At 42.6% G+C, this 25,679-nt stretch overlaps 1 protein-coding gene across 2 annotated transcripts in view; it reads right to left on the bottom strand.

The window, feature by feature from the left end:
* Nucleotides 1–25,679, bottom strand: part of SLC38A1 (solute carrier family 38 member 1) — a 41,432-nt gene that overhangs the window by 2,648 nt on the left and 13,105 nt on the right. Inside the window, exons 3-15 of one of the 2 annotated variants that reach the window (XM_081878026.1) lie at nucleotides 23,196–23,271; nucleotides 21,693–21,808; nucleotides 12,911–12,984; nucleotides 11,462–11,554; nucleotides 10,249–10,330; nucleotides 8,269–8,351; nucleotides 6,511–6,569; nucleotides 6,283–6,411; nucleotides 5,283–5,362; nucleotides 3,898–3,998; nucleotides 1,981–2,099; nucleotides 265–406; nucleotides 68–165 (exon numbers count right to left, since the gene is read on the bottom strand). In XM_081878026.1, the coding sequence (XP_081734152.1) occupies nucleotides 68–165; nucleotides 265–406; nucleotides 1,981–2,099; nucleotides 3,898–3,998; nucleotides 5,283–5,362; nucleotides 6,283–6,411; nucleotides 6,511–6,569; nucleotides 8,269–8,351; nucleotides 10,249–10,330; nucleotides 11,462–11,554; nucleotides 12,911–12,984; nucleotides 21,693–21,808; nucleotides 23,196–23,271 (1,252 nt within the window). The remainder of the gene's footprint in view (nucleotides 1–67; nucleotides 166–264; nucleotides 407–1,980; nucleotides 2,100–3,897; nucleotides 3,999–5,282; nucleotides 5,363–6,282; nucleotides 6,412–6,510; nucleotides 6,570–8,268; nucleotides 8,352–10,248; nucleotides 10,331–11,461; nucleotides 11,555–12,910; nucleotides 12,985–21,692; nucleotides 21,809–23,195; nucleotides 23,272–25,679) is intronic. The other variant, XM_081878027.1, reaches the window with a different exon arrangement.

Below are 25,679 nucleotides of genomic sequence, written 5' to 3'. Positions count from 1 at the left end.
TTCAGACTTAGTTTTGGGATGGCTACTGGGACAAAGCTTGAGATAGCTCCTGATCTCTGAAACTTACCCAAATCCTCTGAATCAGTTTTGATCCATCTTGGTGGGTGATTTTTAAATAAAGTGATGACGGGAGAATAAAAATCAGCATATTGGCAGAAGTTACCCCTGTGGCAAACCAAGCACATAGTTTTTGTTATAACAGATTAGTTGATGTGACCCAGAATAAAAGGCATTTCTTAATCAAATATAATTTGAATACTGTACCTACAACTCCAAAAATATCCTTCATGGAAGGTATGAAAATAACTAACAAGTTAATGATCGCCAGCAGGATCACCGTAACCACAACGTGACGGCACAAGTGAAATTTGGTTTTTCTAGTAAGCTCAAATATAGAAGAACGCACCTGTAAAGAGGGGTGAAAAGAGCTATTGAAATCAAAATTTGCATAGTTTCCCTTACTAATTCCCTCCATGGTATTGTATAATACACTTAAGATTTGTTTGACTCCAAATTCATTCTAGAGAACTTAGGCTTCAATCCTAACACCACTTACTTGGGAGGATTGCACTGTTAGACATGGTAATGTGTTTGTGAGTATGAGAGAAAGAAAGCATACTATCTGCATTTCCACCAGATGCTATTTATTACAGCTGCAGGCTTTTTATGTTAACATCATTTGTTCTAGTGTCAAAATTAATTACTCTTCTGCCAGGATGAAATTCATTCTTCCTCTCATAGAGCTTAGCAAATCAGGCGCACAACAGGAAAGGATGAAAATTTTCCTGCACCAAGATATGTCACATTTCTGCCTTCCGCTGCCTAACTGAACCCATACTGTGGAATGGAATAGTGCCCACTTAGGAATTCACAGGCACTATCCTGCATTAATTTATATGCTTTTTAAATTAAATTTCTATGCTGCCCTATATCCAAAGATCACAGGGAAGCTTACAATATAAAAAACACAACAATATAAAGAATAGGTAAAAGGACCCCTGACCATTAGGTCCAGTCGTGGCGGACTCTGGGGTTGCGGCGCTCATCTCGCTTTATTGGCCGAGGGAGCCGGCGTACAGCTTCCAGGTCATGTGGCCAGCATGACTAAGCCGCTTCTGGCGAACCAGAGCAATGCACGGAAACGCCGTTTACCTTCCCGCCGGAGCGGTACCTATTTATCTACTTGCACTTTGGGGTGCTTTTGAACTTCTAGGTTGGCAGGAGCTGGGACCAACCAACGGGAGCTCACCCCGTCGCGGGGATTCGAACTGCTGACCTTCTGATCGGCAAGCCCTAGGCTCTGTGGTTTAACCCTCAGCGTCACCCGCGTCCCTAATATAAAGAATAATAGCAAACAAAAGCAATACCCCCAGAGTTTAAAAGGCTACAGATTGCTTAATGTAGCCAAAGCCCTGTAAGAAGATGAATGTTTCTGCCTGATAGGTAACAAAAGTGACAGGTAAGCCTCCCTGGGGAGAGCATTCCACAAATGGGGAGCCACTGAAGAAAAGGCCTGTTTTTGTGTTGCCACCCTCCTGACATCTCATGGAGGAGGCACACAAAGAAGGGCTTCAGATGATGATTGCAGGTCCAGGTCAGTTCAAATGGGGAGGGGCGGTTCTGAGCCACTTAAGGGCAATCAGGACAGATTCTGCTAGTTTATCACTTGTCTCACTGCCCAGCAGTTTCCCTGCCTGAGCTGACAAGAGCTGGTCTTGGAGGTGGTGTTGAGGACTCTAGGACTGCTGGTTATGGGGGTCTTCAACATCCATGCCACAATCCCTGGCTCTGGGGTGGCTCAGGACTTCATGGCACTGCTACTGTTTACTTGCACTTTTTCTGGGGGTGGGGCAGGAGGTTGATTTTAAACTGTAGGCCACCGTCAGCAGGACCAAATCTAAATGAATCTATGCAGCAATCTGATAGTTGTTCCTAGGAAATGGTAAGACATCTCCAAGTGAACAGGAGCCTCAGACTTACAGTGAAAAATAACACTGGGACTGTGAGGATGACTGCAGCTATGACAGCAACACGGACTGTCAAGATGAGGATGTCATCTTTATTCTGATACTTGTGAAGCAGATCTGACGACACGGTTTCTGCAGGGAAGACAAAGAGAGAACTGTTCCAGCAATTAAGCAATTAATTCATAGAAGCTGTCACTTGGCAAGAGCCACCTCAAACAACAAGTGACTAATCTGCAGGCAACGGGGATGGCGGTGAAGCAGGCTGGATTGAATACAGCGTTTTAACTCATGCTCCACTGAACCGCAAAGATCCAATTTGGCCTGAAACCTGATGTACACTTGCCAGAGAGTAAGTCCCATTCATTTCAGTGGAGCTCAGTTCCCAGTTGTGCTAATGTCCAGGGTGGGTGTGAACCACCAATCTGCCTGGGCCTGAAAGCAGCAAGGAAGTGAGAGGAAAAGAGCCCAAATACTTGGAGCATTTGCTTCAGTTAAAAAGGTAAAGGTGGAGGGACCCCTGACCATTAGGTCCAGTCATGACCGACTCTGGGGTTGCAGCACTTATCTCGCTTTATTGGCCGAGGGAGCCGGTGTACAGCTTCTGGGTCATGTGGCCAGCATGACTAAGCCGCTTCTGGCGAACCAGAGCAGTGCACGGAAACGCCGTTTACCTTCCCGCCGGAGTGGTACCTATTTATCTACTTGCACTTTGACGTGCTTTTGAACTGCTAGGTTGACAGGAGCAGGGACCAAGCAACGGGAGCTCACCCCGTCACGGGGATTTGAACCGCCGATCTTCTGATTGGCAAGTCCTAGGCTCTGTGGTTTAAATCAAACAGGTTGCAAGCGCAAGCAATGCAAAAAAGAGTGACATTTAACCAAAAAAATTTCATGAAATTATTTTAACTTGGGATATTAGGACAATTTAAACAGTCATTTTATTTATAAATACAACTGTTTTCACTCGCTGTATTCAAATTAATGGAATGTTACGGGATTATTTTGAAGTCCAGGGACAACCAGGGGCTTTTGCACCTGGGGCAAAATTGGAGTGTTGAGAGTGCTGTGGACCTTTGGGGAGAGGGGAGAAAGAACCCATGAAATTATGATGCAATTTCAAGAGGATCTATTTTTACTAGATCTGATGTGTGTTGTGTGTGCTTGTCTTCTCTCTCTCCATTTTCTCCCCTACTCTCTCTCCTTTGACTCCCGTGACACCCGACTTTCCCTACTACATATTTTCCTTCCCTTTATTGTCCCAAGTCACTCCACTTTCCCTCCTACTCACTCAAGAACCTGAAGCTAAAGTATGAATAGTAGGTTTTCCCTGCTCCTTTCATATAATTGGCTGGGGGGAAGAAGCAGATCCTCAGGTGAAGCAGAGGTGCTACACCTGCTTCCTGGCAGGTGGGCCACAGTTGCTTACCAGAAGGGAGAGGGGTGAGGTTGCAAGGAGATCAGTGATGTGAAAATGCACTGACAGATCCCATCTGGCACTTCTGAAGATGCATCTGCACTGCACTGACCTCTCATTTCCTTTTTCTTCTTGTTAAGCAACAGCAAGTGTCCAGCTAAGAAGCTAGGATAACTGCTCCATCCCTACCCAGTGGGCCCGGGCAGATGTTCCTCCCCTCCTGCTAAGAATGAAGTGACTGGGGGCAGTGCTCTGGTTTGTGTACTTCCCTGCCCCCAAACACTTGGGAATGCAAGTATGATGTCAAGGGCCAAGGAAATGCCACTTTCAAATAAGCAGAAGATATCTCAATTTTGACGTTACCTTCTGTGCACGGTGAGGAAACAAGAAAACAGCACCTCAACCATTTACAAAATTCAGAAAACAGACAGAAACAAACAAACACACCTTTTAGTTTCTTTTTCTCTAAATGTACTGAAAAGCACAAGAGGTGAGTGGCCAAAAATAGTCACTTACCATAAAATGTCAAATAGCCAAAAATAGCAGTCAAGAAGTACATGACAAACATGGCGAAGAAAGAGATTCTTGAAACCATCTGCATTTTCTTCTGCGAACGACTGAAAAAAAATAAATGGGGCAATGGGGGAAGTTATGGAATAATTGGAACTATACTTGAATGTATGCCATTTAACAGGAACAAGTCTGAAGACCGTTGAGATCTCAAGGAGAAGCACTGTACGGGAATGGTTTGGGGTAAACAACTGTCCACACCATACCACTTCATTGTCCACCTTCTTGAGATGGTAACAATTAAAGGGCTGGTTTATAGGTGGCTTTCCCTTTATGCAAGGAACCACGACCCTTTTACTTAACACAACAATTAAGGTTTGAAGCCCACACAATTAAGGTAAAAAGAGATAACAATGGCATTGTGGTTTTTAAAGTTTAGCGAAGACCAGGAAAACAAATCTCCAATTAATTTAGGGAGCCCTTGATTCCTGGGTGGGGAGTGGTAATTTCCCCCCTCTCTGCTACAGAGATTCCAACAGAGTATCAAGTCCAATCTAGTAAGGAAAGGTCCATGTGGTTTGCTTGCATAAGGTGCTAGGTTCAATAACTAACTCTTCTTCTTTTAGAGATAACTAACACTTTTGGTTTCTAGGAAATAGCAGTTCAGGGCAGGGGCTGCCAGCCACTGTACAGACCACCAGACTAGATGACTTATTAGTCTGCCTCAGTTAAGCAGTTCCTGTGAGGAGTCCACTATCTTTCTATAAATGAATCCATTATAGGAACATTGCATAATTATAGAGGTGCCAGCTCTAGCTGGAGATTCCTGGGGCACCAACATTTTGAAATGATCCTGAAATCTATGTAAGGTTAAGGAGTTTTTATATGGTCCACACATTCACAAAACAGAGGAGGCCCCAGCTAATCTCAGAACTCATCAAACTTTTGCCTTCCAAATGCTCTTGTAAGTAGCACCGTGTTGGCAGCGATTCTTCTTTCTTTTTGAAAATGGAAGCTAGTATAAAGCATATAAGATTGAAAGCTCCAGAAAATAACATCGACAATGCTGCTAGCTCCTGTACCAGATATAGCTGCGTTTGAGGCAGACACCAGTTATTGGCTGCGCTTTGGCATTGCCTCGTTTAATGTGATTGTTCACACTGTTTCTGTCTCTGCTAACAGCTGTGTAGATCTAAGGAGAGCCCCATATTTGTTATGTTGCCACCTTCAAACCCCCTGGGTGAGCCAAGTCTTCCTAGATGACAAGCAGGTCCTGCTGCTTTTCTCAAATTAAAGTTATTTTCTCTTAGCAGTGGAGAGTGCAACTCAGTACCAATGCTCTACAGACAAAGCAGTTTGCTTTAATAACAAAACAATGGTTTCTCTCTTACTCTTTAAGTTCACAGTAGATTGGAAGGACCGAGGGATGACACACAAATGCAAATGTAATGGTAGGCAAAGCGTACACGGTCTGTTTGAAAAACAAAAACAAAACTATGAGTCAGGAGGGAGAGATGTAGTCCCTCCAAATGTCATTAAGAAAACCGTCATCGTTTCCAATATACAAGTTTGAATTTTCTGTGCTCTTCAACTGGGATTGTCAACGTTTTGCTCTGGCGGGGTTCTTGGTTTTTTTATAGTTGCATATCATGCATACCAGCACTGCAGTGCAATGACCAGGGAAAGTCCCATGGAATGGAATGGAATCCAAAGGTTCCCTTGCTCTGGTGAAAGGTGTCTTTCTGTTTGTGGATGGAAACCTTTGGATCCAACCTACTGTGTTTTTGCCATGATTTGAAACCTTAGGAGCTCTGCCTAGAAAAACATGGCTTTCATGGGACTGGGGGCACCTGTTAAATAACAAGCATATACAATGATGTTTGAATACAAGGGAAACTACAGTGGTACCTTGGGTTACATACGCTTCAGGTTACATACGCTTCAGGTTACAGACTCAGCTAACCCAGAAATAGTACCTTGGGTTAAGAACTTTGCTTCAGGATGGGAACAGAAATTGTCCTCTGGCGACGCGGCGGCAGCAGGAGGCCCCATTAGCTAAAGTGGTGCTTCAGGTTAAGAACAGTTTCAGGTTAAGTACGGACCTCCAGAACGAATTAAGTACTTAACCCGAGGTACCACTGTATAGTGTTGGTGTTGCTGCTAATATGATTATTACATCTGATTGGCTGCACATATTTTCCTATGCAATCTGCTGTTCAGAATTGTCAAAATTTTCCCCAGGTCTTTGAACTCTTCAACCTTGGAAACAAAATCTAGGTAAAAATGTAATTTTCCTCTGGTTGGAAAACTTGCGTTTGTCTAGGATTTCTTGCACAGTCTAGCTGCTGGCATGTGGAACAAAATGACAAAATGGTGTGGAAAGAAACGTACCTTGGAATTAATGGTGACATACTTGGGTTGGCACGTATCCACATAGGCAATGCTAGAGTTTGGAGACAGAGATGCGGTGGCATTTTTCTCATCCAGGCGACAAGGAATTTCAAATTTCTTGTATACAACCTGGGATAAAGGACCACCATTGAAAAAATATCCAAAACAAATGACTTGATGCTGGAAGTTAATAATTTCATTCTAACCAAAACACCAAGCAAAACTTACCACTATGAGAAAAAATACCATGCAAGTCAGGGAAAATCCACTGGTGTAGCCGAGATACCCTGAGATAAAATCAAAGGAAAACTTATCCAGCAACTCATTCACATTTATTAAATTACTAACAGGTTAAATGTTTTAAGTTCTGGTGAATAATATGGAACATATTCCAATAACATGGGGGATATACCTATGCCACTTTTGTCACAAATACTTTTCAAAGACACTGGCTTTCAGACAAAGCCAGGAGTAGCTGGCAGGGGAGTTGACCTGACCTTCTGTCACCCATGTTGCCCGTGCTTACCAGGAGGTAGAGGAAGAGGCAGCAATGAAGTCAGCATGGTGCAAACACACTGATGACAGCATCAGATTGGTTCTTGCTGTATGTTTATAATGGAACAAGTTCCCCTCCACCTCACCCCTCTCTACTTCTTAGTAAGCAGCAGCTATATGGATGGCAGAAGGTTAGCACCACCAGCTGACCAAATTGTTTTTTATTTGGTTGATTTATAGTTACATAACCAGGAGCAGGGTGACGTGGCAGATGTGTGTGTGTGTGTGTGTGTGTGTGTGTGTGTGTGTGTAAGCCGAAAGGCACTTACACGTTAATAATTATTGGTGTAAACCTAACTCTATTTACCACTGAATTCAGAGTAGACATGGTTAGGACTGCACTGTTAGTTAGCTTTTTTTTTTTATAAAAAAAAAATTAATTTTTTTTTCCATTTTAACAATCCAATCAATTTTTTTTAATAATTTTTTTAAAATGGTTAGCTTTTCATTTAGATTTTTATTTTTGACAACCATTTGTGTCACTCAAAAGGACACAATGCTTCTCCATGTTGAAACAGGAGTAACACCAACGGTTCTGATAGCATATCTTTATATTTTTAGAATCCTGGCTCAAACAATTCAATCTTTGCGGGAGGAAAGATGATTCATTAAGGAGCAAACATCAAGTGGAATTGCAGAGGGTTCTTGACTGTGAAAGGCAATGTTGTTGTCACATTCTTATCCTGTCTTCAAACACACAGTGAAAAGTCTATAGGGGTTTCCCTGAATGGAGAAATCCAGTTAAATATCACGTATTATACCATGAAAAACAAATGGCATTTTTCAGTGCACTAGTTTGGCTTCTGGAGAAGCAAAGGTTGTCTGGAGACATGGCAGCAACAGGCAGCTAAAAGCTGAATTGCTGAGGCCTCGTACAGAGCAAGGAGTGAAGGGTTGGCAAAAAGCGAAACTGTGGAAAGAGGGTTCTGGAGCCAGGCTTGGTGAGTGTAAAAGTCAATTAAAAATATCTTAGACTAATGAATGTCCCGAGCTGTTTACTAGTCTGTGCTTTAGGTAGAATTGGTCACCTTTTCTTAAAGGTGATGTTTAACAGAAACCTTCCCTTATTTTAGGAACAAAATATATGTTAACAGTATTTTTAAGAGTGAGAGAGAAAGAGGGAGAGAGACTAGCCAACTTTATTTACATTGCCTCAGGGGGAAAGAAATCTTTTTTTGGCCATAATCAATGGTCAGAAATAGAAAATACCAAGCAACGACATTATTTTGTCTCAGGTTCAGACAGCCAGATGTATTCAGACAGTACCAAATTGTACCTTAGGCTTCTTATATTATAAGGTTCCCTGTGCATAGTTTATTCTGGAGCTAAGGAATATGCTTGAAACAGAATGTGGCCTTCCATGATTGGAATACACCCTGAATATTAAGTCTAAGAACCATACTTCAAACTAAAGAAGGTATCTATCCTTACCTAAATTTTTAAGAAGACACAAGGGAAGGATTATACAGAACGTCACTGTTACAACAAGAAGCCTCCCATCCACGTACCAGGCCCTGTAAAACATTTTCAAAAGTGACAGGATAGCATTACTTTTTTTTACCCTGAATTCTCATATTTTTATACAGTTGGGGTTTTCCCCACCCCCTATTAAGTGACTAGTTGCTCAAAAAGATACTGTTTCCCAGGACAGGTATAAGTAAACAGCTATTAATATGAAGTTGCCTTTCTTGAATCTCAGCCACAGGAGTCTGCAAACATCACTTTTTCGTGGGAGTTATTAAGAAAAGGATTGCCCAAGTGCTAAGAGCTATGCCAGGGGTGGAGGGCAAAGCCATGCCAATTGGCATTAGACCTGCCTCAGGCTGTCAACATAGGAAAGGTTTGCTCAACCAGGCAGACAGTTATTTTGCAATATGTGCTGTGGCCATAAGACAACATGCACTGAATGAAAAGCCCTTGCTTCTAGGCGTATGATGTCTATTGTGATAAGCTGAGATATGAACAAATCCCGCCCCCCCCCCCATCCACATATGTGGTCTCTTTGCTCCTTCCTTTGTGTGAGTTAGCAAACAAATCAGAAAGTCTCCTATTAACTACAGTTTTCTGTTTTGTCTGAACTGGGAAACTCAACAGCTTCAGAACAAGACAGAATATTAAAACAATGGTTTGGAGTTAAAATCCATATTCTAAAGCTGTTAACCATAGTTTCCTGGTTTGAGTGAAATGGGAAACTGTAGCAAATGGAAGACTTCCTGGTAGGTTTGCCAGATTGCATGAAGGAAGGAATAAAGGGGCCGCAAGTGCAGGCAAAAGGCTCGTTGATATCTCAGCCTATGAAGCAGAGGGGTGATTGTACAAACTCTCCCATTTACTCATTTCTCTGTACCAGGGTAGCCAATGGAGTGCTCTCCAAATGTTGTTGGATGCAACTCACATCATCCCTGACAAATGGCTATGCTGTCAGGGACTGATGGGAGTTGTGGTCCAACAATATCTGGAGAGCACAATGTTGGCTACCCAAGCTCTATACTTTGCAAAAGGAGCACTACGGAACATTCTGGCTGCTGCTTTTGAGCAGAGCAAGCCTTCTAGTCAGGTATTAGAAATTGGTGCTGATGCTCAGCTAACTTTTATTCAGGGTAAAAAGGTAAAGGTAAAGGGACCCCTGACCATGAGGTCCAGTCGTGGCCGACTCTGGGGTTGCAGCGCTCATCTCGCATTATTGGCCAAGGGAGCTGGCGTACAGCTTCCAGGTCATATGGCCAGCATGACTAAGCCACTTCTGGCGACCCAGAGCAGCACACGGAAACACCGTTTACCTTTCCGCCAAAGTGGTACCTATTTATCTACTTGCACTTTGACATGCTTTCAAACTGCTAGGTTTATTCAGGGTAGATCCATTGAAATTAATGGCCATGACTAACTTAAGTCTAGTAACAGGTTTGCTCTTAAGTAAAAGTTAGTTGAATACAACTGCTCAGTTTGTCTCTTTAGCACAGTGCTGGAGGCTGATGGGAACTGTAGTCCTAACCTCTGGAGGGTACCAGGCTGGTGAAGGCTGATCTAGCATGAAAAATATATATCTGTGAGTGGTTTGCCACTTCCCTAATGGCATTTTCTGTTCAGTTTAGTATATATTATATCTCAATGGTGTACCCCCCCCTCCAAGAACTTGAATAATAATGCTTTGTTTATTATTATAGAGTTTTCAAAAAAACCCAAAACAAACAACTGAAGCAGCACAGAATAGATAACTTCAGGCTTATATTTTGCTTCTTTGTATTTCTCTGCCTTTAATAATCCCATAAAAAGTTGTGATGTAACACCTAGCATTCAAAACCAGCAAGACAGGAGCCTATAACATTTCTAGCACAGAATACTTTTGATAAACCCCTGCCTTAGACCGACTAACCAATTAGTCCAGTCAGCAAAGCCACAAATTAAACTTACGAAAATGTTTCTTCTTCTCCCATAAGGAACTTTATGGCAGCAGGTAGTTCATTTTTAACTATGAAGAGATAGCTCAGCATTGCTGGGGAAAACAAGGTCTTGTTAGAAAGGGAACATAATCAGTCATGATGCCAAGACACTGCCGTGTGCTTGGTTTTTCTCTGTGCTATCCTCAGGGCCAATTCAAAGGAGTCTTTTTGTATATTCAGCTATGATATCCCCAAGTACAAAATACACACTATGGGAGGGTTCAGAGATTAATATTGCTGGTCCAATAAACTGTGGTATGTTGACATGTGAACGAGTGATGAGATTGAGGGCTCCCTCTTCCTCTTCTTGCACACCCAGATGCAGAGAAGAGTGCCTAGCCTGTTAAATTGCAATATCCCCATGTTATCTGGATGAGGAAACTATGGTTTTAACTGCTTCCAGCAAGCCAGGATTGCAAACCAGTATCAAGCTGTGGTTTGCAATTCTGGCTTGCAGGTAGCACCCAAACTTCCGAGTGCAGATTACTGAAAATAAAGGGAATGCAGGAATGCTCAGGCTGCTTGCCCATTTCCAATGGACCAGAAATATTATGTCTGAACTTGCCCTCTGTTTGTGTATCTCACATGGATGTCTAAATGACACATGCCTGTATTGACAGTAGCTTATGCCTTTAATATATGCATCAGAAGTGGCCCAATCCTTTCCCACTCACCATTTGTGTGCATTTTAAAGAGACAAGTCACTCAAAATACATCAGTTGAAACAGACACACAGCATAAGTTTTTTTGTACTCAAGTCAGGAACCATAACGAAGTACAAAAGGTCTCATTTGAAGTGGCCTCCAGGCTTCAGTCTATGCAGTGAATATAACCCAGTGATAGTCCTATAGAAATAGAATAAATGGGCCAGCAAACCTCACATGATGTCATTAACATGACCCATACTAGGAAAGAGTTTCCCAAAAATAGGGTGGGGAAAAGGAATTGATAGACTTCCATCTATCCTTGGAAGCATACTGGTCTCTTTATTAGAACCGGCAGAAGGAGGAGCAAAAGCATACGGGCAGAAGGTGAATCCAAATAGCCAAGACAGCAGAAACACTAGATATACTTCCTAACACATATTTATTACAATGCAGCGAGGATTTAAGTTTGAGCAGAGTACAGTGGTACTAGGGAGACTGAAAATGCCAAAAGGTCACCTTTAAGCACACAGCATTTACCTCCAGTGTTCTGAAGAGACGTGGATCCAAAAACAATAAACTTCCCCGGGGTGCCAAAGATTTGCTCGCCAAGTTTTTCATAAACCATGCAGCCTGGTTAAACCAAGTTAGAAAAGAGTCATGATATGATACAATAATGGCAAGTCATTTACAGTTCTCGCACTCTCATCTACACACACCCCCCATTCATAATTCTGTGTTCATCTCTGTAGTCTATCCAGCTTATCATGCATTTCCAAAATGTCAGAAGTTGTCATTTATACTTAGAGAGGTGGAGTTCAACACAAAATGAAATCTCCTTGCTCCCACCCCCTTGACATTTGTAATGCTTCTGTTCAAACACTTCAGTAAGCTCCTTTAACCTGAATATGTTTGGGCAAATGTACATATCTGAAACAGCAGGAAATTGAATATCAAGAGTTCTAGGAACAAGTGGAACACGAAGCATTGTAAAGCCCAATCATAGCATTGGCATCATCATAATATATATATTTTTGCCAGGTCATATAAATAGGCAGAATGAGCTCTATGACCTCCAAACTTTTTTATTTCACTTCAAATTCTTTCTTTAAAAATTCATTTTTGGATATAATCTTACAATCTGAGAAGAAAATATTTAAAAGGGTGAAAAGTTAAAAAGAAAAAAGAAGAACATGATACAACACAACTCTTGGGGCACAATAAACCACCGAACATTTGAAGAGCTCTGCTGCATCTGATCAATGCTTCATCTGGTCTAGAATCCTGTTTCATACAGTGACAAACCAGATGACCCAGGAAGTTCACAAGCAGGGCATTAAGGAAACAACCCTTTCGTGTTGTTGATCTCTAACAGGTGCTATTCAGTAACACGCTGTACAGAAAATTAGAGAACCTTCCTTTTTCCAACAATGTTCACTTCCTTTGGTATACTGAAGGATCTGCAGTCAGACCAAGGATATATTTGTTTAGGGTTGGCCAATACATAAGAACACTTTAAGTTGACATGGCACCAGCAGCAGGAATGTTCCTTTATCTAGCTTCGGAAATCGAGACACTACATGCACTTCCTTTATGCACTGTTGTCATTTACACTGTGTCTTGATACCCTCCATCTTCTGGTACTTTGTTAAAGCACAGGATGGGGAGTTTGAGGCAGAAAATGCAATCCATCAAGAACTGGTTCTGCTCTGTTTCCTGCAGTCTCACCTGAGTCGGTATCTGCCTTCATGAACAGAAGGCTCAAGTATCGCTTCCTTTGATACACTTCTGCAAGGCTTCAATTTCTCTGGTGAAGTAAAGTGCATTTAATGTTTTCTATTGTATTCAGGACCACTACAAAAGTTTCCCCCCACCCGCACTATTATAGCACTGATGGGGGGGGGGGACAAAAACATTTATTTTATTCTCCATATACTTCACCCTGTCACCTTCATTGCTATTGAATTGTACAACGTTCTTATGAATTACCTGTTTCCTTTGCACACAACAACAGGAGGTTTATTGAATAAATAGACAGCAACGTCACTGAAATCAAAAGCAACCTATAAAAAAAGGAAATAAGAAAGAAAAATATATCATCGTTATATAATAAGCCAGGTCCTGTACTGCACTGAATTTGGAACAGTGGTAGAAATATTGTTTCAGCCACTGGAAACAAAATAACTCAGTAGTGTCCAGGTGACAAGCAAATGGAATGAATGTTAAGATATTTCCTGTAAAAATTGATAGTTTAGAACAGGCACCCCCAAACTCAGCCCTCCAGATGTTTTGGGACTACAACTCCCATCATCCCTAGCTAACAGTGGTCAGGGATGATGGGAATTGTAGTCCCAAAACATCTGGAGGGCTGGGTTTGGGGATGCCTGGTTTAGAAGAACTCAGAGCTCTAAATCACAAGCTATTCATCTTCCTATGGAGTGATCAAAGACCTGGGTCTATTAATTTTTTTTTTTAAAAAAATACATTGGTCAAAGGGAGGGAAATTATTTTACGCTTTCCAAATGTTATCCCCATTCCTACAAGAGCCTATGCAGAAGTTTATAAAGCAGAGAATTCATGGGATGTGAAGTTGCCCTGTTAAATTATTGTTTACATCAGCAAACTATCTGAGAAAGGAATGTTGTTGAATTATAAGTATAAAACCAATTAAATTGCTTATTTAGAGTATTGCTGAGTAGCTAAACTAATTGGCTGACAAAGATTTTATAGTGTATCTCCATCAGTTTTAGGTTATTTGTCTCCAGCAAATTTGGCTGCATGATCCAAGCAGAATATATTTAGAGTTACAAACCTTGTGTAGTGTGTCATCACCCCCCCCTCCACCCCCCAAAAAAAGAGGTGGGGGGGAGATGTAGTGGTGGCCATAGCAGTAGGATAAAGGCTGTCTTTGTGCTTACAGAAATTTCCACAACATCCAAAATATTGAAGGTTTGTCGCAAAATTTTGTGCCTGAAGTGTGGGGTGAATTGGGAAATGCTGTCTGTCCGTTTGTCCATCCTTGTTTAACCCAGAGCCCCATATGGATTTATTGGGGAATTTTAATACCAGAATAATTATGAGATTTTCTGACCCCCGTTTAGCCCTCAGAACAGGATAGCCTTGCGTTAATTGGAAAGTCAATAGCTAAGCTACACTGCCACCAGAACTTTTAAATTTAATTTTCAATTAAGGGCTACTGTTTTGGCCAAACTCTCTATCCATATAATGAATGGTGGTGCATTACCTAAACTAGGCTCCCTAGGAAAGCTGTGGAATGCTCTCCGCTGGGAGATTCACTTGGCACCTTCCCTTTAAAGCACAAGGAAAAACATTTTTATTCTCTTGGCCATTGGCATTTAATTCTCTGCCTATTTTGGGTGAGGTGGTGTTGAGTTGGATTTGCTCTTTTATGCATATTATTGTGGCTTAATATGTTTTTGTTCTGGTTTTTATATTTGTTTTTCATGTTTGTTTCTGCAAGTCACTCTGAGTTCATTTTTGTGTGTGAAAAGGGGCCTTATAAATATAATAAACTAATAACAGCAGTGATATGGCAAGAGAAGCTGTTTATTGTCTTTGTACATTTTTATAGACATAGGGAAAATCACCACCCATATTTTGCATGGAACTGAAGTGTGGGGTATATAATGGAAGCTATAGTTTCTAAGAGCTCTTTTGTGTCTTGCAAGTGTTATGGTATGAGCCAAAGTTGGGCCTCCTTTTATTAAGGCCTGGATACAGACGGCATTGCTCATGTGCTGGCTAATGCTACAGCAGATGCTCAAAGCCAGACTCTCCAAATAGTCTCACTCAATAAATTAGTACCATAAATTGGACCAAGCAGTGTAAAGCTCTTCAAATGAATATGGTATGAAAACGGTGTGGTGGTTAGTTACAAATGCAGCTATATTTAGTACCTTGATGCAAGCCACCAAGATAAATTAGTCTGAATAGACAAGAGTCCTATTAAGAAAATGTTTAAATATATGACACAGCTGGGAGTTATATGCTCTTGTAGTGATTTCCATTCAGACTATTGTCCTTTGTATTCAAGCAAGGAAATGAATAATGTCCCTGGCACATCTGTCAGATGTTGTTAGACCACTTTGTATGGCCACTTTGGATAAGCATCATTCCTGCGGAATTTCTCTAAGAAAGAAAACATCCTCTCCCATTAGCAAAATCGATTCTAGTAGCAGATAATGGTTGTGTTCAGATATAATGCTAAACCAAGGTTTAGTATATCAGAAACAAGCCTAGGCAAGCCTCAGGCTTTCATACTCCTCCTTCCCCTTCCCTCCACTGGAGCAGCTGGGAAGATGAAATTGGAAATGTTCACTTCCATTCCCAGGCTAGCCTCTATTTGATCTCCACATGTCTACTCAGTTTTACACTTGAGCTTGTGATTTGTATCTGTAATTGTATTTCATTGCATTGATTTGCATGTTTATTGGTTTTGAAGAGGCCTATGAATAAATGAATGTAGATATTTCACCCCCCCATCCAAACTAAGAACTGTGGTTAGTGTTAACCACGGTTTAGAGCAAGCTTCCTCAACCTCGGCCCTCCAGATGTTTTGAGAGTACAATTCCCATCATCCCTGACCACTGGTCCTGCTAGCTTGGGATCATGGAAGTTGTACGCCAAAAACATCTGGAGGGCCGAGGTTGAGGAAGCCTGGTTTAGAGAAACAGGATTATAATCCATGGTTTCCCTAAACCTTACTTAACTAATGCTTGTCTGGGTTCAGACACAACAAATAGCCACTGTTCATTGAAGCAAAAGCTTCTGATCTCCTCCCTGTGGCTGTGCTATATGAACAAATGTATTGGTGGGGAGCATGTGGACCCTGAAGCTCATGCGTGTAATGGTGAACCATAGCTTAGCATAATATGGTAGTACTGGATCTCTAAACTGCAAGAAGTTGTACTTTGCGGGGGTGGGGGGAACCCAAGCCATGATACGGTCTTTCCTGAGTTTTCAGCACATTACCTAATGGCTGAGCAGTTCTTTAAATAAGCTAACAAGAACTGCTACTAATCATGTTTCTGTTCAAGCCATCAGTAGCTGTGGCCAGTGTTTGAATTGGATAGGAAGAAGTCTCTGGTGACTCGTGCTTAGTCACAGATGTTTATTCAAGAGCCCCGAGTCGTAGTTTCTGCAAAACAGTAATGTGGTTTCTAGTCCTGAGCTCCCCATGGCAAGCCCAGGATGGTCTTTGCAAGTAAAAAGGGGAACAGGGAACAATATTCTAATCTGCTGTCCTTCCTTGCCCTCAAAATCTGCTGCAGGTTGCTATGCATAAACTTGGTATTTTCCACGGCTTCCAATAAAACAGCATGAACAGATTGTTTGCTGTATGGGTTGTGGTTGAGACAGGCTGACTACTGCCAGTACCAACCCGGGGAATGGTATGAAAACATGAACAGTGCCGGCTTTCTGCAAATTCAAAACATGCACCGCGGAGCTGAGAAAACTCTGCAGCACCCAAAGAGCTCTCATGTTTCATATGTTGAACCAGGGCTAACAAAAGCATACTTGTCAAAAACCACTGTTAAAAAAAATAAATCCGCAGAACTAATTTTGTGGCAAATACATCTGTAAATATATACGGAGCATTCTCTTTAGTTGATTGTTGTCTATTTATTCCACAAATGGAAAAGAAAAAAAGTGTGCAAGTGATAATGCCGTTTAACTGGTTCACAACACACAAGGCTTCCCTCAAACAGTTTCAGCGTTTTTAGCATCAATATACTGAAGTTAGAAAAATGTTCTTCACCCGATTCTGAGGGATATTAAATGTGTACAAAGCAAATGGCTCTTACTTCCTGCTAGCAATGCAAAGGTGCTGCTTCTTACCCTGTTAAGTGTTAGATGGCATTGTACCTATTAATGAGAACAGATAAGAACGGGCTGTAGGTGTGAGGGAGGGTGGAGATTTAAGGTTGCATTCATAACATTCTGAGGTAACTTGAGGAGAACAGGAAAAAGACTGTGTCAGGTTCAAAGCCATTTTGTGTTGTCTTAACCTTTTAAAAACCCTTCTAGTGCTCTTTTGCGCTGGAGAACACATTACGGTTTCCACAGTGCTTTTCGGGGGGGGCAGGGGTACGCATACCCCTAAACATTTTTTGAATCTAAGTTTGGCCTCATTGAGGGGCAGTATTTGAATATGAGTAGGAAAATGAGAGTACCCCTAAACATTTTTTAAGAAAAAAAAGCACTGGGTTTCCAGCATTTCCACTGACCACTGTTGCTGTAAATTTCACGTCTGCTTGATGCATAGAGCTATTCTGTGTAACAGGGCAATTCAAACTGCCAATCAGCTATGCTGGAAGGGATCTGGACATGGCTGTCAACTTTTCCCCTTTCTCGTGAGGAATCCTATTTGGAATAAGGGAATTTCCCTTAAAAAAAGGGAAACGTTGACAGCTATGGATCTTGATAGAGCGTAGTTGTTCCTTGGACCCTCCTGTTGGCTAGCAGAGAAGCTCTACTGTCAGCAGGGAAACTCCTGAAATGGGGCTGGATCCTGAGCCAGCCCTGCTGCTGACATGTGACAGTAACAGTCCTGGCTCTGGATCTGTTTGCAGCTTAAAGGTCCAAGAGAAGGCCAGAGTTTTCTTTTTTTGGCCAGTCAGCAACTTTTGGTCATTTTTTATTGTTAAACTGGGTAAATACTAAAGTTATTCCCCCTCCCCACCCACCGTTTCTCAGAATACTGGGCTACAAATGAAATGTGGGTTTTGCCAAGACCTTTACCTCATCATCTATCTGAGCCCTGTTCTCAAGGTTGACATGGCCTTTCGTCCGGGAGTAGGCTGGCTACTAGCTCCTCGCCCTCAAAAGCAGTGTTGCTCATTTGTGTGAGTCACCTGCAGCTGTCTGTTCCACAGGGTGATTTCCTGTGGTCGAATTGCTCTTAGCTTGCTGAATATTTGTTACATGAAAAATGTAGCATGACTTGCCAGACCTGTCCTTACGTTTGCTTTTGTATAGCTTGGGAGCTGAAAAAATTTGGGGGGGGGGGGAGAGCGCGCACAAGGCAAAGAAGGACCCTTCCCTCCTTTTTTGCTCTCCTTTTTCACACAATCTCTCCCTTTCCTCTCATCCAAATAGCCTCAGGCAGAAAGGATGGGAAAACAAGAGGAAGAGAATGGAAGGAGTCCTCTCTCTGCCTCTTAACTCACCCCTCTCTCCTGCAAGCCAAGCTGTTTTCAGGAAGCGTGGCAACAGGGAAAAAGGAACAGAGAGGTAGGTAAATGGGAAGGCAGTAGGACTTCCCATAGCACTGCTGTCACCCACTGGGAAGGATGAGGCAGTGGTGAACTTGGGGCTGCATAGGGGCACTGGTGGAGCCAATGTAGCACTGCCAACAGGGTGCCCACACAGCCTCAACCCTCCCCAAAGCCAGCAACTGGCAGTGATGCTCCTGCTGGGAAGCTTTTACTAGAGTTTCACCCCAGCCAGGAGAGATGCTCCTGAATGCATGGGGGGGGGGGCTTGTCTTTACCCCACCCTACGCCCCCACGACCAACCACCGAAAAGAGCTTCAGGTACCACGAGGGATAGTCAGCACAAACATTGCATTTCTTCAGAGCAGAAAACACATCTGAAGACTCTCCTTGGCTGCCTTCAAGAACTGGGGGGGGGGGGTTGTTGGCAGGAAAGAGTTCCTCTTTCTATTGAACAGGTTCATGGCTCGATATTTTGCTCTCTCTGGACAACCTCATTGACTAACCTCACTACTGCCCCCCCCCAACCAATTCATTCTTTCACTCCCTATGTGATCTGGAAATGTGTGAATCACCTTGAATATTCTGGGTAGATTCTTGAGCTCAGTTTTTTAAAAAAGCTCCATTCCAACAGCTGTAGCTCTAGTAACCCAGTTTTTGATACACTGCAATGTAGCAACAGCTTGGAAACAAAGATTTGGTGGTGTTGGGATTTTTGGTTACAGTGTTAAAAAAAACCCCTAACATACATTTATCCTTGACTGCGAACCAGTTTGTGGTTCCTTTGTAACAAATATTAGATACTCAACAATGACTCTGGGTACCGAGTAGCACATATTGAATTTCTTTAATTTCTCCAGTGTAGTACTGGAATTTATTTTTTAAAAACAATGTAGTGGCAAAGGGTGCATTTCAGGTAGAAGCTCTCCTGCCCATGAAATAAACTATTAATTTTAATCTGGTTCACATTCATTTCAACAAGGCTTGCACAAGGCGCCTTCTCTCTGTAATCTGCCCACACAATACAATATGCATATTTACTCAGAAGTAAGCCCCACTGTATTCAAGAGGATTTATTCCCAAGAAAATGTACACAGGATTTCAACCACAGACTGGTTTCTTCTCTATGGTCATATTAATAGGATGTTCTAAACTACTTTTTAAAAATCAAACTTTATTAACATGTCTCTGGAGCGGAAACTATTTTTATGTTTTTCGAGGGTGGGCACGGCTCCATCTTTAATCAATAAATCTGTCTTGTTTACAAGAGACATCTTTTTCAGGGAAGCTGTAAAACTGTGCTTCACAAAGGTGTGGTTTTTTTTAAGACTGTGAAGTTACTGCAATGTTCCTTTACACTCTTTGGCACTTCTGGAAGATTGAAAGAACCCATGTTTCTAACACCTAAAGTCTTACTTAAAGCTTAAGTAATTCACTCCTATATGCAATTAAAACTTTTCAGGTTTGCTCCTTCAGATGCCGCTAAGATACTGGAACTTATATGGAGGAAATATATTTTGCTCTGGGTAAGAATTCTCAAATGATGAGTTGGGACCTACCAATGACCAAAGGCAAAGATTATGGATGGATTTCCAAAATGCATCTAATAAGCATTCATTATTGGGAAATGTTAAAATGGCTATAATGTTTTCCCCACCCTCTCTGGCAGAATTGAATGAAATTTGCATAGTAGTCCATTATGAAGAGATGCATCCTGCCAAATACTGGGACAGCAGCAGCAGCGGTTTTTCCACAAGGACAGCCTTACAGCTTTGGGGGTGTAAAAAAAAGAAAACGGATTAATTTAATCTCCTCTAGTGTTTTGTGGGCAACTGGTTGGAAAATTGCAGCCAGAAGAGAGAAAGGAGTGCCAAATTGTGACAGATTGGTCCAGTGATTTTTGTGCTAAAGGTAGAGGTAGGGAGCACTGGTATGGAAGAGTCTGGGAAAAACAATTCCCTCTGATTACAAGCTTGACCTATCAGTCATGACAAAGCACCACCTTCTCCCTCTCCTCACCCATGCATTGCTCCACCCATCCCTCCCCAAGTATTTTCCTTATATAGTAAGCCAGGCATAGGCAAACATTAGCCCTCCAGATGTTTTGAGACTACAATCCCCACCATCCCTGACCACTGGTCCTGTTAGCTTGGGGTGATGGGAGTTGTAGTCCCAAAACATCTGGAGGGCCAAGTTTGCCTATGCCTGTAGTAAGCTCATAATCATGAGTTCCACTTCTTTAAATCCTTTTTTTGGGCTTGCAAATCACCAATGTTTGTTGGATTTTTTGAGGGGTTGGAAACTGTGCTTCAACTCTAGACAACTTTTATCCCAGTTCACCTCGGACAAGCTCAGAATTCCTCAGAGGCATCCCATTCAGCTTGGGATTTGTTTGAATCTGCTGCACATCCCTAGGTATAGGTCAAAGTCTAGTATAGAAAGTCTAGTATGAGAGCCAGCGTGGTGTAGTGGTTAAGAGCGATAGACTCATAATCTGGTGAACCGGGTTCATGTCTCCGCTCCTCCACGTGCAGTTGCTGGGTGACCTTGGGCTAGTCACACTTCTCTGAAGTCTCTCAGCCCCACTCACCTCACAGAGTGTTTGTTGTGGGGGAGGAAGGTAAAGGAGAATGTTAGCCGCTTTGAGACTCCTTCGGGTAGTGATAAAGCGGGATATCAAATCCAAAATCCAAACTCTTCTAGTATAGATTAATAGATACTGAACAAAGATAAAATCCTATTATTTACAATGTTTAAGAAATGTCTAAAGGCACTTAATTCAGGAACCTGATGTTTCTCATGGAGAAACTTAAATGTAGAACCCACCACAAATAACACTTGCAGGTTGAGTCTAACCCACTGGATCCAATGGGATTTGCTTTCAAGAAAGTATGCTAGGAATTGACGCCTCTGTTGTTCATAGCATTAAAGCATTTTTGCACTAACCTACTACATATTTTAATTCAAAATATTATTATGGGGTATAATTTTGCTGGCTCAGAGCGAGAACTATTTCTCTGAAATGTGCTGAAAGTTTTCAATGCTGTGATTTTAATATATGATCACCTAAACACAATTTCATAAGGATAGGTAACTCAAGAGTAGATCCATTGATATTAATGAACATGTCAGTGCCATTAATTTTGATAGGTCTGTCTGAGTAAAACTTAGTTGAACATCACCCCCAGAAATCAGATAAGAATAATGCCATTTAATAGTGCATTTGTTCTCTGAGAGATGCTTTAGCCTTAGGAAAAAGTGCCGTTGCTTGGGATTCTATGCAATCTTCTGCCTTACTCCTACAGAAATAAATCTGAAGGTGAAAAAGAAGAAACTAGACACCAGTGTGTTGGGCTGCCTGAATGTTAAACAGCTGCCTTTTAAGTTGTATGTGAATTGCACACTTGGTTTTTAACAGCTTATTTCATTTATTAAAACAGCATACAAATGGAGTATGAACATTAACACTCACTCCAAACTGATGTCTGTGTCAAAGTGAAAATTTACCCAAGGCCTTTTGCATGTTGATGACTTACGTAAAGAGCAGGATTCCTGTGTTGGCCAACGCAAAGGCAAGACCTAATATTCCACTGCCCATAATGGCATTGCTGAGATTGAAGACAGACATTCCCAATGAAGTCGTGCCTGGAATCTGTACAGGTTGAATTAAAAGAAAAGAAAAGAATAAAACTTCCTATGGTTTGCAGCATATTTGAAAAGCATCCAATGCTTTTTTCTGAATATAATTTCTCATCCTGACCCTTTCCCTTCAGTCAGATAATTTGATTATTTGCCCACTTGGGTACAGTGGCAAGAGGTGAATTATTAGTAACTGAAAAGCCACAAAAGTAATTGAGAGAACATAGGATGATACCCAACCAAGTCATACATTCAGTAGATGCACTGAAATCAAATAAATTGAATATCACCCGTAATTTCACACTGAGGCCCCAGGAACCTGCCATTCATGCAAGATGTTCTAGCAGAACTCTTCTAGAAAAGGGAAAACTCTCTTGGGGGGACTTATGCTCAGGAAAGGCCTTAGAGGCATTGCCTACTGCCTGGGATTGCTCGTTGGCCTCCTCCTCGGCAAAGCCCCATCTACCATGTTCCATCCCTTTCCAAAGCTCTCCCCCTCCAGGATGTCCAGAGGCTTCCAAGGGCTGTAGGCCCCAAAAGCCAAAAGAAAATGGATGCTGGGCGAAGGGAAAGGAGAGATCTATGTAGCCAGAAGGAAACGAAAAAGCAGATGGGGGAGAGAAAAGAGGATCCCGGAAAGACAAACAAATGAAGACAAAGGAAAATTCCTTCCTAAATGGTGTTTCTGCCTGAAGCTGCCGACAAGAGCAACATACAGTGGAGCTGGCAGGAAGCTGAGCTGGTGAAGGGGTTGCCCTGCCCACCAGGTATACCCTCATTAAAGTCTTGACTTCCTGCCAGTGGAGAGATGGGTGGTGACGTCCCACACAGGCCTTCCTCCAGGACAAGAGAACTCTGTACTTACAGAGACCTCTTCTAGCAAGGAGCTTAATCATTCACTTCCGTGGAACTCAAAAGAGTTTGGTGTGGTGTAGCAGTAAAATGTTGGGACTAGGAACATGAAGACCCAGCTTCAAGCCCTGACTTAGCCACATGAAGCTAACTGGGTGATCTTGGGTCACTCAATATCTTTTAGGTTAACCTACCTCACAGGGTTGTTATGAGGATAACATTCGAGGTTGGGGAGAATTGCACACACTGCCTTAAGCTCTTTAGAAGGGAGAATATCAATGTAATAAATAAAATGTGGGTGAGCTGTTCCACAAACTGACGTGAACAGCAAACCTCTTGTTTGCAAAGGAGATCTGTGTGCACCTCACAGCTCCCACTGTAGGACAGGGGTAGCAGACATGTTTCCCTCCAGATGTTGCTAGACTTCATCTCCCAACGGCCCCAGATAGAATGGCTGGTGCTCGAGGATTATGGGAGTTGTAGTCCAACAGCTTTTGGAGGGCATCAGGCTGGCTCTTTGTGCAAGGAGGGCAAGGAGGGTAACCTACATATTCATCACATTTCTTCTTTTCCAAGTGGCTGTTGGTTAGACTTCTTCTGCTCTCGCGGTCTGAAATAAATTTACTGAAAAAGAACAAACAGGATTTTCTTTAGCATTACAGCATACACAGGAGGAACATACTTTAGTGCTATTGTTGAGCTGTAGCCGTTAAGGAGTTGGTGTGTATTGTTTTAATTAAGCTACCTAGAACCCAGTTGTACAATAAGGTTGGGCCATAAGGAAATGAATCATACAGATAACGACATGGATTGGTACACACGCAAAAGAAAAAACACACAAAAAGGGATAGGCATGAATGATTAAGTCTGGGAAGTATATACGTACAGAGCCAGATTCAGCTCTCCTATAAACTGCCATAAGGAAGGAAGGCTAGTTTAGATTGCTGCAGGGATTTTAAAACTATTAAAACAGTAATCTGCTGGGTAATTTTAGATTCTGGCTTCAATTGTCTTATGGGGGCTTCTCTCTTTGTATAGTGGCATTTCGATAATGCAGCAACCCAGCCCAGCTCTGTTTGGGGGTCTTCTTGCTCAATTTGCTGAATGACACCCCAGGCGTCTGCCCTGAGGTCCTACCCTGAGGGCGCCACTGCTTTTACACTAATTTACAGAGGACACCTCTACTGAATGCCCTTAGCCATATAGCTGGACAGAGCCTCCATTTTCAAAGGTGGTATTACCAAAGGTCTATCAAGTCCAGGATCCTGTTTCACCAGAGTGGTCAGTCACATGCTTGCAAGAAGACCATAACGAGGGCATACATGGATGGAAGAAACCCTCAGGATAGACCATGAATTCCATGTTCACCTGCTTGCTAATGCAGTTCATTGTGCTTGTGAACCAAGGCTAGCTACAGCTGGAAATCAAATGCTGGATGAGATGGGGTTTCAGTGTGATCCAGTTATAGGCATTAAAAATACATTTGTGGACTGCACTGTAAATCTTGTTTTTTATTATTTTAAAAAATTATTTATACTTTTATACTTAAAAAATTATTAAATTATTATTAAAAAAAAATCTGGATCCAGTCCTTGAGAACAGAAAAACCAAAAGCAAGGACATATAAGCTCCATTTATTTCAATGGAAGAATGTGAAGCACAAGTTTCACTACTCTACTGAAATTAGTTGGACTTAAAGGCTGCAATTCTATGTGCACTAAGCTCAGCAGGACTTATCTCTAAGTACAGTATATACTTGAGTATAAGCCGACCCAAATATAAGCTGAGGAAACCTCTTCTCAACGGATAAAGGGGATGCTGGTGCTATCTTGCCCAAAGTTTCCAGCAGTGATGACAACAGAACACAGGTGCTTCCCATCTCCCCCAAAGGGCCTCTCTACCCCACTGGTTCGCCCAGCCTTCGGTCTGAAAACATTTGATATACACATATCAAAGGGCTTGAGTTCAAGCTCCCTCAAAGGTGGGAGATTTGCATTCACTTCTTACAGGAGGGGAGGCACGTACACTGCAAGGAAGACGCAGCCCAGGGCTTGCAGCCGAGGGAGCCAAGCAAACCAGGCCCCTTCTTCCTGCTGATCCTGAGGTACGTCTTCAGCCTCCGAGGTGCCCAGGTACGGCGGGAAGTGTCAGGGCGGCCAAGGTGTGGGAAGCGGGGGGGGGGGGCAGCCTCACTTACGGAAATGCATAGGCAGGAAGCTGAGGTTGAGGCTCTGCAGCCAGTGCAGCCCCGTCCGGGGCTGGTGGAGTAGGACATGAGGAGTGACAGCTTCCCTTCGCGAGTGCCTTCTAGAACCATAACGGCAGTTGTCATGGCAACCGCCACTACCGCTCTGTCTGGTTTTTTGTTTTTTAACGGAGCACGGCCGCACATGCGTCGGAATGCCTGGGCTTCTCTAAGCTTTTGCACACAGGCAACTGCGTGGCTGGTTGCACACGCGCAACTTTGCCGCTGTCGGAGGAGGAGGAGGAAGAAGGAGCAGCCCAAAAGGGCTGCTTTTGGGCTGCTCGTTCCTCCTCCACCACCACTGACAGTGGTTAAAGGCGGCGGCGGAGGAAGGAGCAGCTGAAAGGGCTCCTTTCGGGCCGCTCATCCCTCCGCCGCTGCCTCTGCTGCTTTCAAGAGCAGGCATAGGAGCCCGGTTGGGAGAGGCACAGCACAGCGCCTCTCCCAACCGTGGCTCCTGTGCCTGCCCTTGCGAGAGGCGGGTGGTGGGACCATTGTCGCGAAAGGGCTCCTTTCTCTCCGCTTGTCCCTCCACCGCTGCCCGCCTCACTCGGGTATAAGCCAAGGAGGGCTTTTTCAGCATAAAAAATATGCAGAAAAGGTCAGCTTATACTTGAGTATATACGGTAGATATGCATATGTGACAAGTTTAACTGGCCCATATTAAACACCATGGCCTCCATGCAATTAAATCTGAAAACAATGGAGTTTTAATTAGTCACAGCTAACTTCTTCCATTAGTTTCAATAAAACTTACAGGGTTATTCCTTCATCAAACAATCTTTAG

Source organism: Podarcis erhardii (genome assembly GCF_964252035.2).
Source record: "Podarcis erhardii genome assembly, chromosome: 10".
Taxonomy (NCBI): Eukaryota; Metazoa; Chordata; class Lepidosauria; order Squamata; family Lacertidae; genus Podarcis; species Podarcis erhardii.
The sequence above is the reverse complement of the archived record's forward strand: the minus strand, read 5'-3'. Positions and strand labels throughout refer to the sequence as shown.